General features: G+C 44.7%; 1 protein-coding gene across 1 annotated transcript; it reads left to right on the forward strand.

The window, feature by feature from the left end:
- The first annotated feature begins 1,235 nt into the window (after positions 1-1,235).
- Positions 1,236-20,087, forward strand: si:dkey-106n21.1 (solute carrier family 23 member 2). The gene is made up of 12 exons (XM_068739970.1): positions 1,236-1,307; positions 4,465-4,608; positions 5,457-5,611; positions 6,210-6,393; positions 8,005-8,186; positions 9,780-9,897; positions 11,190-11,346; positions 12,297-12,550; positions 14,402-14,566; positions 16,394-16,502; positions 19,092-19,187; positions 19,906-20,087. The coding sequence occupies exons 1-12, from the start codon at positions 1,236-1,238 to the stop codon at positions 20,085-20,087; spliced, it is 1,818 nt and encodes a 605-aa protein (XP_068596071.1).
- Positions 20,088-20,241: the final 154 nt, after the last annotated feature.

Below are 20,241 nucleotides of genomic sequence, written 5' to 3' on the forward strand. Positions count from 1 at the left end.
ACGAGTCGAGTCTTTGCTTCATCAGAGACTGGGCTTGAACCTGCGATCCATTCCAACGAGCAACGTCTCACAAGTTTATTTAGACCAGGCATGGGCAAACTAAGGCTAAGGTTGGGCTTTTTAATCCGTCCTGTCGAATTTGTCCAAATTATATCATCAAATTACACTTTAATATAATGAAACCTCTTTCATTTGACCTTTCCCCAGTAATGCTTGCTACCTGTAAAAGGCCAAATCCTTTCATGTAATGGCTTTTACATGTCATTTATATTAGTTCACACAAACACTCCATCCATCTGTTCCTGGCCCGGCCCCTCTGGCAAATTTTGCAACCCACTGTGGCCCGCGAGTCAAGAAGTTTGCCCACCCCTGATTTAGACACTAGTCACAGATCCATATGATTGATATTACCGTCTCTCTTGTTGGATGCAAGTGGTTAAAAGTTAGAGCCACCACTGATGGCATTGACACAAAGCAATAAATAAGATATAGAGAAGAGAAGATGGACCCTGAGTGTGAACGGGCCTTTGGGTTCGACACAGAATAAGAGGATTGGATCAAGCTGGACTTCTTTCCGTCCTTTTTCAATGACAGGATGGCCTGCACCTATCACACCGTCATTTCTGTTTCATTCATATTGAGGTGAATGCATGCCTCTATTTCTAATGTTTTTACGTGTGTCTATTTCTAATGTTTTCCACCACTAAAAGTAAATTTTCTTTATTTCTTGTTTCTCATCAGCCAACATCAAACATGACGCTGACTTTCTGAGCACTGCTGCTCTATTAACAGCATGTACCGGTAGTTTATATCGGTCATGTGATGCGTGTCAATGTGACATCCGAAGGTGATTTACTGTAGTTAAAAAAAGCACAAGGAATGAAAGCCTCTACTGAAAGCTGCTCCATTTCACTGCACCCAGTGAGCCTGACTTCCTCCAGCGTGTCCAGCCTTTAGACAAAAGCAGAGCATCTTACGGAGTAGAACAAATGAGAGACTGATGTGACAAATGTGACACACACTGAACAGCACATGACCAAATATCAGATAAAATAAAGCGTCGGAGGTGGGTCAATGGACAGAAACCTTCCTGAGGCAGAGAGGACTTTCTGTGGGACTGAGCCGCTCACCGGAACACCGTTTCTTTTGCTGACAGTGGTCCACTTTGTCCCGTCAGGTCTCTGGCCGGTAGAGTGTCCGTCTCAGGATTCCTTCTCGACCTCATTTCTATCAGGATGCGTCTCCAAGCAGAGGACAAAGTGGAGGTGGGACTGATGGAGCAGGAGACGGGCAGTCTTGCATTTGGGGTGAGTCTTATTCTGATTAGGTGCAGTAAATGTTTTTACGTTTTCGTGTTGTGCTGTTTTACTTGCAGTGAGTTGAACTAAAGCCAGTGTGGAATGTGAAACGGCTTAAATGTGTTCCACAGGAGGGAACATTAGTCACACGGTTCCACGGTGGCTCTGTGCTACTGGGACCGGTGGAACAGGTCCAGGGGAACGGCAGGATGTTTGAATGTCAGCCAGGAAACCCAAGCTAAGGACTTAAAGGCCTGAGTGTACACAGCTGAGCCGGGATGAGGGTTTCCCTTTTCTCCTCGTCCCAATCACTGGAGGATAAAAAATGGATGCCTTTACAATCAGTTTGGACTGCATCATTCTGTCAATGAAGCATGCGACTTCATTTATAAGTCTTATCCTTTTATTGTATGCTCTCTGACAACCCCGTACAAAGGCCCGGGGTGAGACTTAGCACCCACAATGAATTCAATGACGCGAAACTGGGTGTTGAACATTTAATAAATCACCTGAGTTTGCAGACGGTGACATCCAGATTAAGGTTTTATAATGCCGTAATATCTACGATCCTTTTGATGCCTCTGCCAGAGGGGAGCGCAGGGTTACCTCACCTGTTGTGTATTTGTGTAACGACCGAGTCCAAGTTGTCTTTGACCTTGAAGTCTACATCAAAGGTTGTCCACTATACAACGGCATGTTACACTGCGTGCGGAGCTGGTTTTTACCGCCTGCATCTGATACGGTTTGCTGCTGTTTTGCTAGTCCTTATAGGCGCGATGCTTGTCTGTGCTGTTGCCTCCTGACAGCCACTGTAGCTCAGGTGACTTCGTCACATGACTCATGACTGCTACTCAAATCAAATGTTTGCACAGCTGTGTTACGCTGCTCTGATGAAGACCATGAGGAGAAATGCGTAAAAAAGCGAAATATTCAAACGTTATCAGACCAGGCGTCTCGGGCCTTTCTCTATTTTCTGGTACCAAAATGCTCGTAGTATCTTCCATAAATGGGTTTTAATGTTAAAATGTAATATTTGTTCCTGACCTCATTCTGGATCAGAACCAGAAGACATTTTTCATGATGGTTCATATCGGATCCCTTGAAGACTGGTCTGGATGTTTTTGTATCCAGACTGGAATTCAGATTGCTCTCAGAATAATCAAAAATAGACCCAGCTTCAGATTTTTATTTATCAGGATCCATCCAGCAGTTTTTTAGTAATCCTGATAACAAATAGACAAACAAATAAACATAACCTCCTTGTGCGTTTAGTTTAATGCTCTTACCTGGGTTTGAGGTGAGATACTTTTCTGCCAATTTGTTAACAAGTTCCTTAAACATCTCCACAAAGGAATGTATTCTATTTTTCCATTCATTCCAGGCGCCACGGTTCTGCACATTTCATTATGCCTTCCATCCTCAGTCAGTTCCTCCGGACTGATTTTCACGTTTATTGGATGTTAAATAGATCAGCACCAACAAATAACTTGAGTGAAGAAGGGAAAGGACCCCCCCCCCCCCAGGCTAAAAAAGGAAAAGGGTTAGCATATTTCTGTTACAACCTGTCATTTGCACACCTGTGAAGGTACCATTAATGCTGGAAGGTACTGACAGACGTCAACATCTGATGTTTCATCCAATCAGAAGCTTCCACTATTCGCTTTTCTTGGCCTTTCAGAACCATAGACGGTTCTGTCTGGACTGGCTTCATCCTGCTGGCCTGCTGCAAGGTGTTTGTCATGATCATTTTCATCATCATCATCGCTGCTTCTGTGATTGATGCAAGCGTCTGCGCCTGCCGAGAACCCGAACCGGAATCAAATTCTGCATGGATGGTTGAAACCCATTCAAACTAATCCTGGAGCATATGGTTTGAATTCCCTCCTTCAGTTTTGACGCTGTACGCAGCAGAACTGGAAGCACTCACATGTTGACTTTGATGATAGTCATACTTCAAATATCATTCCACATGTCTCTATTTCATTATTTCTGTCTTGTTCTTCACAACAACAAAATCATTTCAATTTCACTTAAAAATGTGTTTTTCCCCAACCAGGCAAATTTGAAAGAATGTTAAAATGAAGTTAAACTTTGGCAACCACCGATGACGCTGCCTCTGGCAGATCATCCAGTGGAGGAGTTACATGTGACACAAATTGTGGCATGTTTTACCGGTAATTCAATTCAATTTTATATTTATAGCACCAGATCATAACAGGAAGTGATCTCAAGGCACTTTACAGGAGTAGCAGGGAAAGACAGAACCCAACTTGACCCACAAGAGCAAGAACTTTGGAGACAGAGGTGACGAAAAACTTCCCTTTAACAGGCAGAAACCTTGGACAGAACCTAAGACTAAGACTCGTAGTGGATGTCCATCTGTCTGGACCAGAGAAAGAGAGAGAGAGTCATCAAAGTTTGAGAAATAAACTTTGGTTTGGGGATTGGCGTCTCAAACAGCTGTTTTGGACAGCAGAGGAGCTGCAGGATAAACCCCACTGTGGAGTCCAGACACTGGTGATGGTGGTGGAGGCTGATGACTCTGCTGAGGCTGAAGGTGCAGGAATCTGGACACAGTGTCCACACCAAAGAGACAGAAGTAGAGGGAATAGCATATGCCAAAAGACAAGCTGCAGGACTTTGGGTTAACAAAGCAGACCTGTCGCCGCACTCAGGGTGACCAGTTTAGGTCAATCAGCAGCCCTGATCAATGATATCAGGAAACTGATATTGAACAAAGCCATTTTTATTCACATGCACACCTGCAAACCCAAATATCAAACTGCACAGCAGAACTACTTGAACGTTTCTAGAAGCGCATACAGCCTTTGCTGTGTATTATATATATGTACTGTATGTAATATAATATTTCAGGCTCCCATCTGTTTGAACGTCCTCTAAATAGATCCCAGTGCTGCCACCTAGTAAAACTCAGACAGTCAATCGTTGATCTCAGGAGAAGGGCGAGGACGGCCGGCGCTGCTGCATCACCGGCATTGTGAGGTCTGGAGGTCACGTTCCACTGTTATCCACGCGGTCCAAACAACACATCAATGCCCCTGGATGTGCTGAGCGGTCATGATGAAGTGAACAAAACAGCGTGGAAGTGATTGAACCACAAAAATGGAATCATGGATCTTTTATTGGTGCTCTTCTGACCTCACAGGGTAAAGACGCCGTCGAGCCGCCACAGCTGAGGCTGGACGTCGGACATGAGACTCAGGAAGAACCTGGAAACAGCGGCGTGGACCTGATCTACTCCATCAACGACCGGCCGCCGTGGTACCTCTGCATCCTGCTGGGCCTGCAGGTACATCCTCGTCGTCATTCCCTCCACTCCGTGTAGAGCTGAACGGGAACTCTGGCTTTTACATTTTTCTGGTACTGATAAGTAAAGTCCAATATTCTCTCTCCTCTCTGAAATATTTTTAGTTTTAGTTTTAATACTGTTAGTTATTCCTTGTAGCGCAGAAGATGAGCCCATGTACAATGATGAGGGGAAATAAATACATCGACTTCCTAAATAAATAAATAAATCCTTTTTGTTCCGCCCAGTCAACTGTGAGAATTATCAACGGTGATAAAAGGTTTTATTTTAAGTAATTCATTAATTATATTAATATTACTTTTTGATCTTAGTATATGACATTTGGTTATAAGTCATTTTTAAAACTTTAGTCTCTCTTTAGAGGCGGCGACCTAAAAAAACCCACTTTAATCAGACATGAAATGGAAAATGGAACCGAAAAGAAAACTAATTTGTGCAATAAGGATTGGCTTTTTTCTTAGTTTTTACCAGAGGACAAATAAATATATCAAAGATGATTGAGCATTTTATATGTTATTCAAGAGATAAAAAAATGTGTGCAATTAATTAATTATGATCTGTAATTAATTAATCTAATTAATCTGTTTTTTCTCTTTTATAACAAAGTAGTTTTATAACGCCATGTATTGTTTTTAACAGACTTGACTGCCATAATGAGGACAGGACTTTGGTCTGACGTTTAGCGGCTTGTATCTCTCTCAGAATAATGACTTGACTGCAGCAAAACTGCTGCTGGGGTCTGGACGTGGCTTCAAGGGCCTGAAAACACGAACTTCAAAAAGTGGTTTCATGGTTCCATAGAGTAACAAAATGATTCTCTGCATTCACAGCATTACATCCTAGCATTCAGCGGGATCCTCGTCATCCCACTGATCCTGGCGGACCACATCTGCATCACGGACAACGTTGCCACGAGCCAGCTCATTTCCACCATTTTATTTGTGTCGGGATTATGTACCCTACTGCAGACAACCATCGGCATCAGGTAGGCCAGCCAGCGAAGCAGCAAGAACCAGCTTCCACAGGTTGCATCAGTAGTTATCACTGGTGGAGCACATTGATGATGATGATTGATTGTTTATTTCGAGTTTTAATTTTCATGTACATTACATTATATACGGTACAAATAAATTGTTCAAATTCAGGACACTCATACTCGAAAAGGAGTGGGAAGAAGTACCGGTATAATTTATACGCTCCCACCCGTTTACTAACAATAATAATCTCCCAGCCATATGTCACATTAAATCATTCTGCTCTTGCATCTTAGGCCCCTCCAGTGGAGTGGGCAGAGCAGTTGACTCCGCTAATGAGGAGGAGCATCAAATTTAAGTAATGAAGATTACAAAGTGCTGTACCGTGGAACCCCGGGTCTTGAACGACTCGGTAGTCGACCAAAATAATGGAGTTTAAACTGCATCGGAAGCCGAACAGATTTTCAGAGTTCTAACACACGAGTGGAGCCCAGGCGATATGTGCGTGAAGGCGGAGTCTACCTGAGTCGGTTCAGGTTGAGTCGACCTGCCGTAGACTGTGCAGATTTATCGCTCCGTGTTTGTTCTCCTGTGTTTATTGGCTGTCAGGTTACCAATCCTCCAGGGTGGGTCCATAACTTTCCTAACTCCGGCCCTGGCGATACTTGCTCTGCCCAAGTGGCAGTGTCCGGATTCAAACCAGTCTGCGAATCTGCCTATGCAAGTTGAAAATGGCAACAGCTCACTACAAAAGGAAAATTCTGACGATGTCTGGATGACGCGAATGTGTGAGGTATGTAAACTCCGACACGCCACACAAGCCCAGCCGCTTCTGCATCCAGACAGGAAGTCCTCTTCTGCAGAGGCGAGGGATTTAAGGTGGAACGATTAAGACTCGCTTCATTGTGTTTGATCTTGAGACGATTGCAGGAATGACACTTTTAGATTTTTGAAGCATAAAATTATCAAATCAATTTTGCATGTTTGAGGAGATAAGTTTTAAAAGTGGGAAGTCAGTCAATGTTCCTGATGTCAGGCGGGAGCGTGTTCCAGAGCCGGGGGGCAGCTAAAGGCTCTGGATCTCATGCTGGTCTCATGATGGATGAGGCAGACCTGATAGTCAGGGTGGGACTGTTGAAGTTGGGGAGGCACGGAAGTGAAAGCATCTGGGTGGTCTTGAATGCACGGAGCAGTCCTGAAGTCCAGGCGGTGTTTAATTGTAAGCCGGTGGAGCTGCTGGAGGGCGGATGTGATGTCACTGATGAACGGTGTTCTGCCGGGGATGCGGGCGGCAGCATTCTGGACCACTTACAGCTGATGGATGGATTCATGGGAGAGACATCCGGGATAGAGATTCCCCCTCCATACACGGCAAATCAAAAAGGAATTTAAAACACAGTTAGCGTCAAGGCTAATGTGTGGATGGAAGTTCTGCAGCGGCGCCCGAACGAGCCTGCAGGCCTCCCTCCCTCTCACTGTGCGAGTATAAATACTGCATGTGACCAGTATTTAAATCACACTACCCCCAAAGCGTAAGAACCCCCCCCCCCCACTCAGACGAGACTAAACTTGTTAAAAAGAACACAAAGACATTTTGTGAAAATTTAGGCAAAAACACAAAGTCAGACGAAGACACAGTTTAAAATGCAAATCTCTCTGCTAAACACTCTGTCTGGTTAAGGATGAAAAAAAAGAGCATGGAAATCCTAAAAATCAGCATTAAATATACATCAGAATCAGTTTATTGTCAATGGGGGTTCACAGACTAGGAATTTTCCTTGTGAAGTAACGACAATAATAAATGCTAGCCACAGCGCTATGCTGTAGAGTACGCCCAAAATAGACTAAGTTACAGAAAACATAGTACAGAACACATCACAAAAACAGCAGCATCAGGAGTGGATACACAGATGAGTATTAGCAACAGTAAAACTAGTATAATCACGCAGTGCAAACAGAACAGTGCAAGTTACCAGTTGTAAAGTGTAAAGAGTCTTACAGCCGAGGGGAAGAATCTGTTCTTGTGGCGGGAGGTTCTGGTCCGGATGGACCGTAGCCTCCTGCCTGATGGGAGAGGGTCAAAAAGTCTGTGTCCAGGGTGAGAAGGGTCGGCTGTGATCCGACCCGCACGCCTCCGAGTCCTGGAGACATACAGGTCCTGGGGGGATGCAGGTCCTGGAGAGATGGCAGCCTGCATCCAATCACCTTTTCCGCAGCACTTACAATACGCTGCAGTCTGTGTCTGTCCCTGGTGGGGGCGCCAGCGTACCCTAACTCATTCATCCTATATCTGCTCAGAAGGTTTGACTTATTCTACTAAAGGTGGTAAACACTTTTAGACAGGATTAAGGACAGGTCCAGGAAAACCGCTGACCCCCTTGTGTCCCCCTCATGTGGTCTACAGATCCAGGGGGCCATCCTGGTGGCCTCTCTGCTCCAGGTGGTCCTGGGCCTTTCTGGGCTGGTGGGCTTCATCCTGAAATACATCGGCCCACTGACCATCGCTCCCACCCTGAACCTCATTGGCCTGTCGCTGTTCATCGAAGCTGGGAAGAAGTCCGGAAGTCACTGGGGAATCGCTGCTCTGTAAGTGGATGGCGTCTCACGCCGGTTTGACAGCCGGACACTCGCCAGCTGTCAAGGTGTTTGAATGCATTAGTCTCTGCCCAAGATCTGGTCACATCCTGCCCATTTCCAGATGAGTTACTGCAGCCTTTCCCTGCGATCCATCGCTTCCACTTAGCCGTGTCCACCCTTTCCAGACCCGTTTTTATTAACGTCATGGATGCAAATTCTCGTTGCTGCTCAAATGCTCCACGCAGGCTTTTAAGGGGCTCAGCATGTCCACCTTCTGTTGCCGGATGCTAATCGGTCACATTTCACTTCGCAGTATACAGATACTGTAGAAACATATATTAGAAGTCTGTATTTAAAATCTGCAGCAGGACAGTCGTGGCTTCTTATAAATAATGCGGTCAGTCAACATCAACCTTTAACGGTGGGAACCAAAGCGATGTCCCAACTGGAAAACTGGGATCTGCTTTACACCCAAGGAGATGCTCACGTTTGGACTAAATGTTCTGGTTGATCATGATGAAAATGCTAATTTCCAATAAAAATATTTGTCAGTTGCAGCCCAACGGACTAAAAGTGTGACCCCCCTGTCATTTGGACGTTTCATTTCAACCCAAGCTGATTTTAGCACAGCACATTTTAATGTCATAACCAAACTGTTCCGGGTCCAGCCGTCCATCCAGGTCTCGACCCAGAAAGCATGCATGTGGTTCTGAGGATGATGAGCTGAGGCTTGATGGTGCAGAAGCCAAATACGCTTCAACATCTGTTAAACCATAGATTTGAAATCTCCCCCCGGACAGAAACAACATTTGAAATGCAAAATCTGGAACAGAACTCTCCTTACCGTGTCGTTCAGACTGTATGCCCGGCGGACACGCGGCAGGCAACTGAAACGCCGCTTCGCAACAGGCAGCAGATTTGCAAATGTTCCAACGGCTCCAGGATCACAGTGGTACCAGGCTGTTTGGATCAGAATGTAGAGACATCCCTCTTTGTTCAGGTCAAATGAAATGTCTTAGAATCCGGTTGTTAGCTCCAGCAGTAGCCAGACTCATCCCGAGCTCCTTCGACTCTGACTGCGTTCAATGGGCCCAACATTCAGCAGCAAATCCTGCAGGAAGTAACTCAGGAATGAAGCAGCTCCTCCAGCCAGCCAGTCAGCGCTGATGCCGGCCCAAATCACTGCAGCAGAAATTCACTGCAACTGTGGCCTCACTGCAAGTCGGACTTCAGTCTGAAACAAATCACAACCTTGGCTGGTCTCTGGAGCGAACTCCTCCGCCTTCAATGCAGAGGTGAAGCAGAACAGCATGAAGTTTGGCCTGGAGGACAGAGGGCTGCCCCCCCCCGTGCTCTGGCAGTTCCACCAATGACTCAGTTTGATCCAGCTTTAACAGTCACATATCCCGCTTTCACTGAAGCGTCCCTCAAGCAGAACCCTCGCCGCCATAACTTCATTATTTCTTCATACTTGCTGTGAAAAATGACATGTGTGTTCTTGCTCTGATCCTGATGCCTGGACGTGTGCCAGTGCAGCAGCGAGCGAGGGACAGGCCTTCAGGGAAGTGTGGCGTAACAGGGAGCGTTTCTCTTTTCCCACAGCACGGTCTGCCTGATCCTGCTGTTCTCTCAGTACCTCAGCAAAGTCAACGTTCCACTGATTGGCTACAAGGATAAGAAGTGGCAGGTTTTCCAGTATCCAGTCTTCAAGCTCTTCTCCGTGAGTTGTGAGCATTATCCTTCCTCTGACGCCTTAGATGTTTTTCCAACGTGAGCAGTCCAGGGATGGCGACATTGGATTGACTGCAAATCAATTGGTGTTGACTGTTTCTCACTTCATCAACGTGGAACAACACAATCTATCAAACCTGTGATGCTTATGTTCTCATACTTTGATGATTATTAAGGGTTGGGCAAATTCTTCTTCTTGATTCGTTATAATTCTTAAAACCATTCTCTCGCTCATTTATAATGATAACATGATGAAAGTTAATGTCAACACTGTGGTTGCAATAATCGTATCAGCACAATCAGTTTTACGCCACATGCGTACGATTAACAGAACATGCTCATGCATGCAAGCGTGTACTTTCTCTGTTTTGTACGCATTCATAGCAAAGAGAGAAAACATAAATGAAAAGAGTATAAAATGGGACGATGTGATGACATCACCCGTCGGGATGAGAGTCCCGTGTTCACGGCCAGAGAGGACCCGGACCGTTATCATTCCAGACGACGGGCTCTAGTCAAACACGCGTGTTCCGTGCTTTACATCCTGCATAAGGCCTGCTGTCAGTTACAGTATTTGTGTTCGCAGCACAGGTTTGCTGATCATGCGTGACTGAAACTGTGAAAGCATGATAAAAATGTTAAAGACATGACTCACTGAAACATGAGTTTCAGGGCTGCATCTTCGGAATGATTTATGTAAGCAGCGTTGCTCATTTTGACACAGGAACCCCCTCTGAAAGCTTAAACAAGCTGGGGGCTTTCTAAGCTTTTCATTTATTGTCCCTCATGAAATAAATCCACAAAATAAAGACATGCGGCACCTTTTAGTTTGAATACATGAATGAATACTAGCTGCTGTTTATTGCGGTGGTCCCGAAATATACCGAACTGTACCCCGACTTTTATGACACGCTGGGTGTAAAAGTTACAGATCCGCTTAGATCCCGCTTGCCCCCTGTATAAATGCAACCACATGTGTAAACAGCTTCTTGGGTGGGTAGCATGATGAGGAACACGGGCTCGTATGATATTCAACTGATGAATTGTGCAATTCTGCTGAACGACAAACATGTAAAACTGTTATGCAATGCCTGCAGATGATTCTCACCTGTCAGGCTGCCATTTAGAGGTTTTAAGATGGAAACAACTGTCATCACTTACTCAGTAAAATAAATCACACAGCCAGCTGTTGAGGCTAAATGAGTCTCGGTAGGTGGTCAGAGTGAGATCCTGCTAGAAACATTCACGCTGTTTCACATTCACTTTGATGATGAACTGTAGGCGCTGCTTGGGATGTGCGGCGCCTGGCTCTTCTGCTTCTTACTGACCGTCTTTGACGTCTTCCCTTCAAAATCTGATGAGTATGGCTTCCTAGCCAGGACGGACATCAACCTCCAAGCCGTGGTCCAAGCTCCTTGGCTCTACCTGCCTTATCCAGGTAAGCACACACCTCGTCCTGTACAGCGGAACAAATTTAAAACATGCCAGTGTTGCTGGACTTTCTTTCATTTGGACTCGTTTTTCTGTCACATGGGGGACGGTGGTTGTCGTTATCCATACAGGTGTGGCTGCATCGCTTCAAGAGACAGCGATCATATTATGTTTTCATTTTGTAATGTATGCCTAACAATTATTCATTCATTCGGTGACCTTTAAGATGTATGCGTGGATCATTGTAAAACAACACGGTGGGGGTGGGGGGTTTCTGGGGACAGCTGATTCACTGTTCAAGCAGCGCAGCGTTAAAATATATATCGATTCTTTGAAAGAGTCATAAGTGATTACATTCACAGAGTCGGTCGGTACATGTTCCAATAAGTCCTTGCACCTGGGTTGGATAATGGGCAAAACTGATATAAATGTACGATGATTTACACCCACCTACACTGCAGTAACCGAGCACGCTCACTCTACTGACAATCGGATCATGTTGCAGAACAGGAAGCCCAAAGACTCGGAAATGTACCTTCTTCTGACATGTCTGTGTAGGTTCTCAGTCATCCAGGTGGAGGTAAATCACAATGCGCAAAAAAGAAGAGTCAAGTTGGACATGTTCAAGTTTAGATCGAAGACATTTCACCTTCATCCTGCTCCAACAAGATTATAAGTATCTAAACTCGCTACCATCCTCTCAGAACTGAAGAAGCCTCTTGGATGAAGGTGCAACATCTTCAATCAAACTTGAAGACCAGTCTACTTTTTTCTCATCGTGATTTACCTTCTATTTTAAATGGGAGTAAATCTTTTTTACTCTATCTAAAACATGCATATTCTAAAGAAGCGATTGGTTCATGCAGCGACGGGTGTTGAACCCAACACATGCAGGTTAATATGATTTAGAGTCATAGGCAGCTGCGTGTTCTACGTGACCCTGTTCTTTGCCTGCAGGTCAGTGGGGTGTGCCCACAGTGTCCGTGTCTTCAGTGTTGGGTATGATGGCAGGCATCTTGGCATCTACAATGGAATCCATTGGTGACTACTATGCTTGCGCCCGCCTGTCCGGAGCTCCGCCTCCACCGAGCCACGCCATAAACCGAGGCATTGCGGTGGAGGGCTTCGGCTGCATCCTGGCCGCGCTGTGGGGGACAGGAAGCGGTACCACGTCCTACAGCCAGAACATTGCTGGACTCAGTATTACTAAGGTACCACAGGACAGCCTCCTCTTTTATCAAAACACATTTCTGATTTTCACTTTTATGTATTGCTACTGCTGAGCAGTAGCAATACTGTCATTATACAAATTGTACAACGAGGTTAGAGTGGAGAGTTAGTTCTGAGCCGCTGCCGCCCCAATGGGACAACAGAACCTAATGCTCCTAAGATGCATGGTTTTTTTCAGATGGTGGGAGGAAACTGGACTACACATTCAAAGCATACACAGAAAGGCCATGTTGGGAACACTGGGATTTGAACCCATGGCCTTTTTGCTGTGAGGCAACGGTGCTAACCACCATGCAATAGATTAATCAATTACTCTTATCTATTACTACTCGGTGACCTCTGCTAATCAAACACATGGGTTCTAATGTCGATGGACTGCACTTATAAAGCGCTTTACATTCACCCATTCATTCACACGCCAGTGGGCGACTGCTGCCATGCAAGGCGCTGCCAGGCCCGCTGGGAGCAACCTGGGGTTCAGTGTCTTGCCCAAGGACACTTCAACATGTGGACAGTCAGAGCAGGGCCTTGGGCCGCTGACCTGCTGATCACTGGACGACCCTGAGCCACAGCCGCTCATGTAGACGCGCAGGTGCGTTCTAAAGTCATTAAAGAACATTTATCATTATCATATCGACCCTAACCCTAAAATAGAACTGACATGAAAGGGAACTTCAGTCAGAAACCGTCATCGTGGGTGACGGCAAGCCGATTTATGGAAACATTATTTAGCATTTTATAAACTATTTATGGCCAAAAATCCACCTTAATCCTGAGCCTTTACAACAAGCCGAAGGAGCTCTCTGCTTGTTGACAGACGGATGCTTGGAACTTCCTGCATGAATGAATGAACAGCTTTCATTCAGAACAGGTCTAGCAGAGCGTTGCCATCTGTACTTGCGCTCAGCAATCCTGCTTCCTGTGTTGGGTTCTGGTCTATTACAACCAGAACTCAGGTGAACTGTGTGGAGCTCCACTGTTCAAAGACTTGGCAAAAAGCACACGTTTCTCACAAAGTGCTTTCTTATCTCCTTTGATCAGTTCCTCTACACATTTCTAAACAGATAAAAACAAATATATGTACTGGCTTGTACTGCAGGTGAAAGGTTTATATACATACGGCCATGTTTTCGCCAATTATTTAAGTTTGAGGCAAAATAGTCTATAATTTTTATTCAATTCCTTAATGCTGTAGGATCTTACCCGTGGGAATTTATTGCATCTGCACATGTGATGAAAATGGCCAAGCAGAGAGCATGCTAAATGACTCACAGGCTGCACATGCATGGAATGCATGCTAATAGTTCAGATTTATGGTTAACTTCTGGCTGCAACTGGCAAAGTATCTTCTCAAAACGAGCACCACAGAAGAAGAAGATCACGGCAGTGACCTTGTGAGTTGAGATACGAAACGTGTGCCCTTTGAACTGAGTTGCTTTTAAGAAGAAATTGTGCATTTGATTGACGTTGATGCTGATGTTGTGTATTGCACTTTTCTTGTCAGTGACTGATTAAAATGATGTCTCCAGAGACTGTCTCAAAACAGAAAAATAAAAAGAAGTAAGAGATAAAGTTTGGATGAAACAATGACTCTGCATTAGCGACCAGCTACTGGTTAAAGCGCTTTTATTTCCATTCGCTGATGATTTTAATGTCTTTGAACACGGAGCTAACTCCCACTGCAGATAAAAGATGTGCTTCCAGTAAATATTTTTATGGTGGCTGCAGAGCTGGCCAAAGAAAGATTTTATTAAAGCAGCTTCCTCTGAAGTTCAGACAGCGCCGAGATAATAAAGCATGCTGAGAATGACAACAGGTCGCTTCTGTTCCAGGTTGGCAGCAGACTGGTCCTCCAGACAACCGGCATTCTGATGATTATCATGGGGATCTTTGGGAAGTTTGGAGCAATTTTTATTACCATCCCAGTCCCAGTCATTGGTGGCATGTTCCTGATCATGTTCGGAATGATCGCAGCAGTCGGAATATCCAGCCTCCAGGTAAACATACTTCAGCACTGATGTGCTGATTATTTCATGAGAACTTGTATTAACCTGATAAAACAAGCATTCACCCTGTCCAAGGGACAAACAATGAGTCCATCTGGCTCCATGGACGCCCACTGGAAGTGACCCTTTGACCTGTGAGACTGCCAAAGCCAGAGGAATCCTATGAGGTCTAGTTGGATATAATAAATTGGTGCATTAATATGTAAATTAAATCACCACCAACTGTCACAGGCCCTGTCTCCTGGTTGTTGCCCTGGCTACAAGCTGGATAGCCATTTCCTTCTACAGCCAGGAGCACATGTTGTCCATGATCTCTGAAAACGAATTGACGTGTCTCTTCAGACCAAAGGGAATTTGCCCGGTGGAGCTCAGATCCAAAACTCCAGTGGTGCTTCTGGAGGTTTTTGATATGTGTCTTAATTTGCATGTAAAGATGCAATGAATCACATTTGATGACAGCAACTTTGTGGGTTCATGTAATTCTATTTTAGCACCAGTTGAACCTCTATACTGATGAGACGGCCCGGGCAGCTGTACATAAATGCCTTTTATTGCCAGCGTGGTTAAATCACGTGTTGATGCTCTGAGGTTTGAGCGTCCCCCATTAGCCTCGGGGGACGACAATGATCCGGCGGTATTTGGTTGAAGTCTAATGAGTGTATGTGACTGACAGCCAACGGATTACACCTTTAACTTATTTGGTTTTTCCAGAAATGATAAGAACATCAAAAGAAGCCAATTTAAATATTAAAATATCTCCTGTAATTATATGAAAACCAGCAACATTTGACTGTGTGAAAATACAACATCAGACGATGTAAAATTCTACATTTGAATATGAAATATGAAAAGAAATCTCATTGTTCCCTGTTCGTGCATGCTCAGCGTGGCAGTTGCATTAATGAGATGAAGGTGGTGGAAAACCTTCTTTGCATTTCAGAAAAACAGACATGCACGTAACCTCCAATAATTACTTGATTAAATCAATAGAATAGTTCAGCTGAAATACAGAAATTTCATTGGGAGACTATTATTATTATTATTTTAAGTGTGTGATGTAGTTTGTTGGGTCCTGACACTGAAAGAGTTGAAGGTAGAAAATGAGTCTGACGTCACCTGAAGAAGACATTCTGTCCTCTCCCAGGACAGGTAACCCGGGGGAGCTGATCCACAGTAGTAAAGGAAAGGTCAGAGGACTTTTGTCCAAGTGTCAAACACAAAAGAGATCCAAACCACAAGAACGGAACAAGTCCTCAATGACCAGTGGTCAGTGACTTGGTATTTAACTAGAGTCATTCTGATTGGCTCAGACTCTGCAGAGATCTATCGGGACGATGCCGTTAAATAATGATAATATTAGGATTATGGAGTTAGCTTCTAAAATGCTCAATACTTGAAAGATACCTCAAAGTTGCACGTGTCAGAACCTGGTGGGAGCAGGGACGGGTGATATATAATGACTGGTTGTAGACTGTGGGTTGAAAATGAACTGAAAACCACATTATCAAATTGCAGTTTGAAGCAGGAAGTCAGAAGTGGTGCAGGTGTTTGGTTCTCGACCAACGAGCGGGTCAAACCCAACAGAAAGACAGCAGCACAGTCATTCTATATAAAAGAGTTGTGAAATGTGGATTCCCTACAGGTTAAGCAAACACCCAGATCACATTCACAGGACGGTGCATACCTGTAGAGGTCATAAGACATGTGACACCTGCATCAGAATAGGAATCACATCCTTTTTCAGATGTCAGATTATTTCTATTTGTGATTTCAATCAGACGATGATCAAAACACAGTCTCTCTCTTCCTCTCTTCTAGTGTGTGGAACTTAATTCATCCCGTAACCTCCTCATCCTCGGCTTCTCCACTTTCAGCGGCCTTGTCTTGCCCACCTGGTTTCAGGCCAATCCCGGCATTGTTAACACAGGTAATTACACCTGCACACTCAGCCCTTTTCTCCACAAACAGCAGCACAGGTGATTGCGTCTACACAATCTTTGACTATTTCCAGCAACATTAAAACAAATTTCGTCTTGACAGTAAGGGAAAAGTGATCAATCTGGAGGACCTGATGCATCCCTCTCAATTAATGCGGTTTTCCCGTATTTTCGAACGGGAAAATCATATTTTTGATTTTTCGGTCTTAAAGGGTCCTGAGTACGGCTGGCAGGGAAAAGGGGTTGACAGCTATGCTGATGTAAACATCTGACCGGGGCATGAGCTGATCTCAGGTCGGACATGGGTCAAACGGATCAGCGTTAAACGACGAGCTGCGATAAACATGGAATAAAAGCGTAATTCTTTGAATTTTCTATACGGAGCTGAATTTACGCAACCGTCTGCCTCGGGGAAATTAGCAGGACACAATTGCAGAACTTTTGCGTTGAGCTCGCGGGCCGTGTGCTCCCACTGCCCCACTTACAGATTACCCAGAAGAGATGGCCGCAACCCTGCCAGCCTAAGCTCCTAAAACCAAGACTTACCAAATCCTGCTGGTCCAGATGGCAAACACTGATCCACCTTTTGTCTTCAGACTCCACTTGAACAAAGTTTGAAACTCTTACTGGGCCTTTGAAATACCTTTTATGTCAAATATGGAACTGTCAGGTCAACTGTAGTGGAGTAATTGGTTCAACCCTCATTGGTCCACTGTTTTGCACCAGTGGGTCTTTCATCCCGAATGACATCTTGACTATTGTTACTGAGCGGAAGGGAGTGAGCGAATCTTCTAAAAAATTATCCTGATGTTAACGTTGTAATCTGGCAAAAGGTTCAAGGGAGAAAATTACTGAACTCAGGAGGCCAACATTTTTACACATACTAAATTGGGTTTAGTAATGCTACCGTGTCAGTTGTGTGTTCCCATACACACTGGTCAGGATTGCATTGCAGTGGATTACGTCTTAGTCCCTTCATTCGTTTCACTACTATGTGATTGGCAGGCAGAGACATCGGTCCAGACAGCAGAGACAATGAAACACACAGTTAATGGAAACATGTAAATTATTTGTTATCCACTTTACATAAATGTAAGTTGGACTGACACAGTTCCACACAACAGGTAGAACCCAACAACCCGGGGTGTGTGACCCCGGGGACATGGACAACAAAATGGCAGTGCAATTACACATCCACTACAGTAGGTGGCAGTGGCACTTTCACATCTCTATGTAGTGTACTATTAACTCTAATTAGGCCCTATCTGTCTCTGGGTTGGTTAGGTTATCAGTCATAAATGTAAATATAGCAAAATATTAAACATGTAGACAGAGGAGGTAAATGCAAAAGGCATGGTATAAACACAATACACACCTGCAGCCATAAACAGGCAGCAGGTAGAACCCATTGAACCCATGCTATTGTGGCAGGAAACATCAAATCATGGATGCATTAAGATGATGACTTTCTTTTCATGGACATAAGTCCGATCAATCATTGATCTTAGAATCAGAGGGAGACCAATCGATGGCTATCAGCTGATGACTTCCTGCTTTTGATTAGACATTGATTGGCTGCAGACTGCATCACCTAAGAAGTGGCATCAAAGAGCAATCTGGAAGATTAAACAGGTCTGCTCTGCAGACATAACCCTTTGATCCCACCAGTCATGTGGTGCAAGTGCTGCCCAGGAAAGTGCTAATCCAGCAGCCCTGGTCGTGGGGGCTTGTCTGGTTTTCTTATGTCTAGGCTGCTTACCTCCCAATCCTCTTGGCAAGTCGCCACTGGCTGTAATCTGCCCTGCTCAGGTATAGAACTCACCCAGACTTGTTCTATAGTCCTTATAGTGCCACACAAGAGGAGGCCTTTGTAAACACACTGCTGCTCGCCATATGTCTTTACATGTACAGGCGGCGAGGCTTAAAGTCAGCTCACTGGGTGTCTTGAACTTTTGACTCGACCTTCCTGTGCAGGAAGTGTGCTTGTTCCTGCCTGCATGTTCGCCTTCTGATGGATTCCACAGCAAGAAGGTCACAGGTTTGAATCCGACTTGGGTTCTCCGGCTTCCTCCCACCTCCAAAACATGCAGATTAGATGAATTGGTTACACTAAATTGTCCATAGGTGTGAATGTGTGTGTGAATGATTGCCTGTCTGTGTGTGACCCTGCTATGAACTGGCGGCTTTTCCAGGGTGTAGCCCGCCTCTTCCCCGTTGACTGCTGGGATCGGCTCCGGTAATGGACAACGTGGTTCAGGAGATGAATGGATGGATGATTGCATTAGTGCATTAGTGGGTTGAACTTCGAGCTGGTCTCTGACCTCTGTGTGGAGAAGACAAGCTGTGATTTAAGAGTGAGAGTGATTGTCCACTCATTAGAAGGTTGGCGGTTCAATCCCCATTTCTGTGTCAAAGAGAGTAAGAAACTGAACTGTGAATTCATCACAACATTGTTACACGTGTATAAATGAAACAAATGAATCTCCTACAAACAGAACATCCCTGTGATATTTTTAGTATATTCTGAATCCGTTTTAATGATAAGAATATAATTTATTAATCATCTCCTCTTTTTACAGGAGTCAAAGAGTTGGACCAGGTGATTGTAGTGCTCTTGACTACACACATGTTCATCGGAGGACTCTTTGGGTTTGTCCTGGACAACACCATCCCAGGTATGACACAATAATAATAATAGTATGGTAATAGTCTACTAAGTGGTACTTAAGTGCAGCCACTGATTACACATTACATTCCAAAATATGATGCGTAGACACAATAATAATAATAATTGGAGGAAGACTGTGGCTGGTGTTGGGGAGGACGATGCAAAGGACAGGGTGAGGGGTCACTGTGGCGACCCCTCACGGGACCAGCAGGAAGTACAGTAGTAGTAGTAGTAGTAGTAATTGGAGGAAGACTCTCTCTGCTGCTGTTTGCTTGTTGGCTGGGTATTTGTGAGATATTGACATGAACTATGGACTCTGGCCAGAACCCCGTCCATCTTTAACCACATATATAGAACAGCGGAGCAGTACGAGCCAGAACCCAAACCTGTCCATACACGGTCAGGTGACATCACAGGAACCCTGATATGCTTCTCCTATGCACTATATCTCCTCTGGCCAGCTAAACCTAGCAATGGCTAGGAAGTTACTACAGGTGGCAATGATCAATTCTGTGAATTTATTGGGGAATTTTAACGTACATGTTTTTGTAACATCAACTTCCTAAGAACATCTTCAACTTTTCGGTAGGTTGATGGGTCGATCCAGTATCCTAAACCTGGAAAAATAAAAAATCTCTACCAAAATGAAAGGGACCTATTGCCATGGACCATTCTAGCTGCTCGGGCCCTAATTTGGATAAATAACCCAGTCTTTTCATTCCCAGGCACCGACAAAGAGCGAGGGATTAGAAACTGGCAGGACAATGTTCAAGAGGACGTCCGGAGCACAGACGTGTCCTGCTACGACATCCCTTTGTGCGGCGCTGTTTTTAACCGGTATAAATGTTTCCGGTACCTGCCCTTCCTCCCGTCTTACATGAAAGCCACACAGAGGATATCTAAGTAGCAGCACATTTAATTATGCATAAATAAAACTACAGCAGAGTTACCATATTAAAATCCTTAACATGACAGCTACTACATCTCCCTCATTAGGAATTCCAGGACGTACAAATGTCTTACACTGCATGTCCTGGATGCGAGACCGTTGACGTTTGCCG

The sequence above is a fragment of the Brachionichthys hirsutus genome, chromosome 5 (assembly GCF_040956055.1).
Source record: "Brachionichthys hirsutus isolate HB-005 chromosome 5, CSIRO-AGI_Bhir_v1, whole genome shotgun sequence".
Lineage (NCBI taxonomy): Eukaryota > Metazoa > Chordata > Actinopteri > Lophiiformes > Brachionichthyidae > Brachionichthys > Brachionichthys hirsutus.

Coding starts and splice junctions, on each gene's coding strand:
- si:dkey-106n21.1 (XM_068739970.1), top strand. CDS start 1,236: ATGCGTCTCCAAGCAGAGGACAAAGTGGAGGTGGGACTGATGGAGCAG. Junction 11,347..12,296: donor GCTCTACCTGCCTTATCCAG/GTAAGCACACAC, acceptor CTTTGCCTGCAG/GTCAGTGGGGTGTGCCCACA. Junction 14,567..16,393: donor TCGGAATATCCAGCCTCCAG/GTAAACATACTT, acceptor CCTCTCTTCTAG/TGTGTGGAACTTAATTCATC.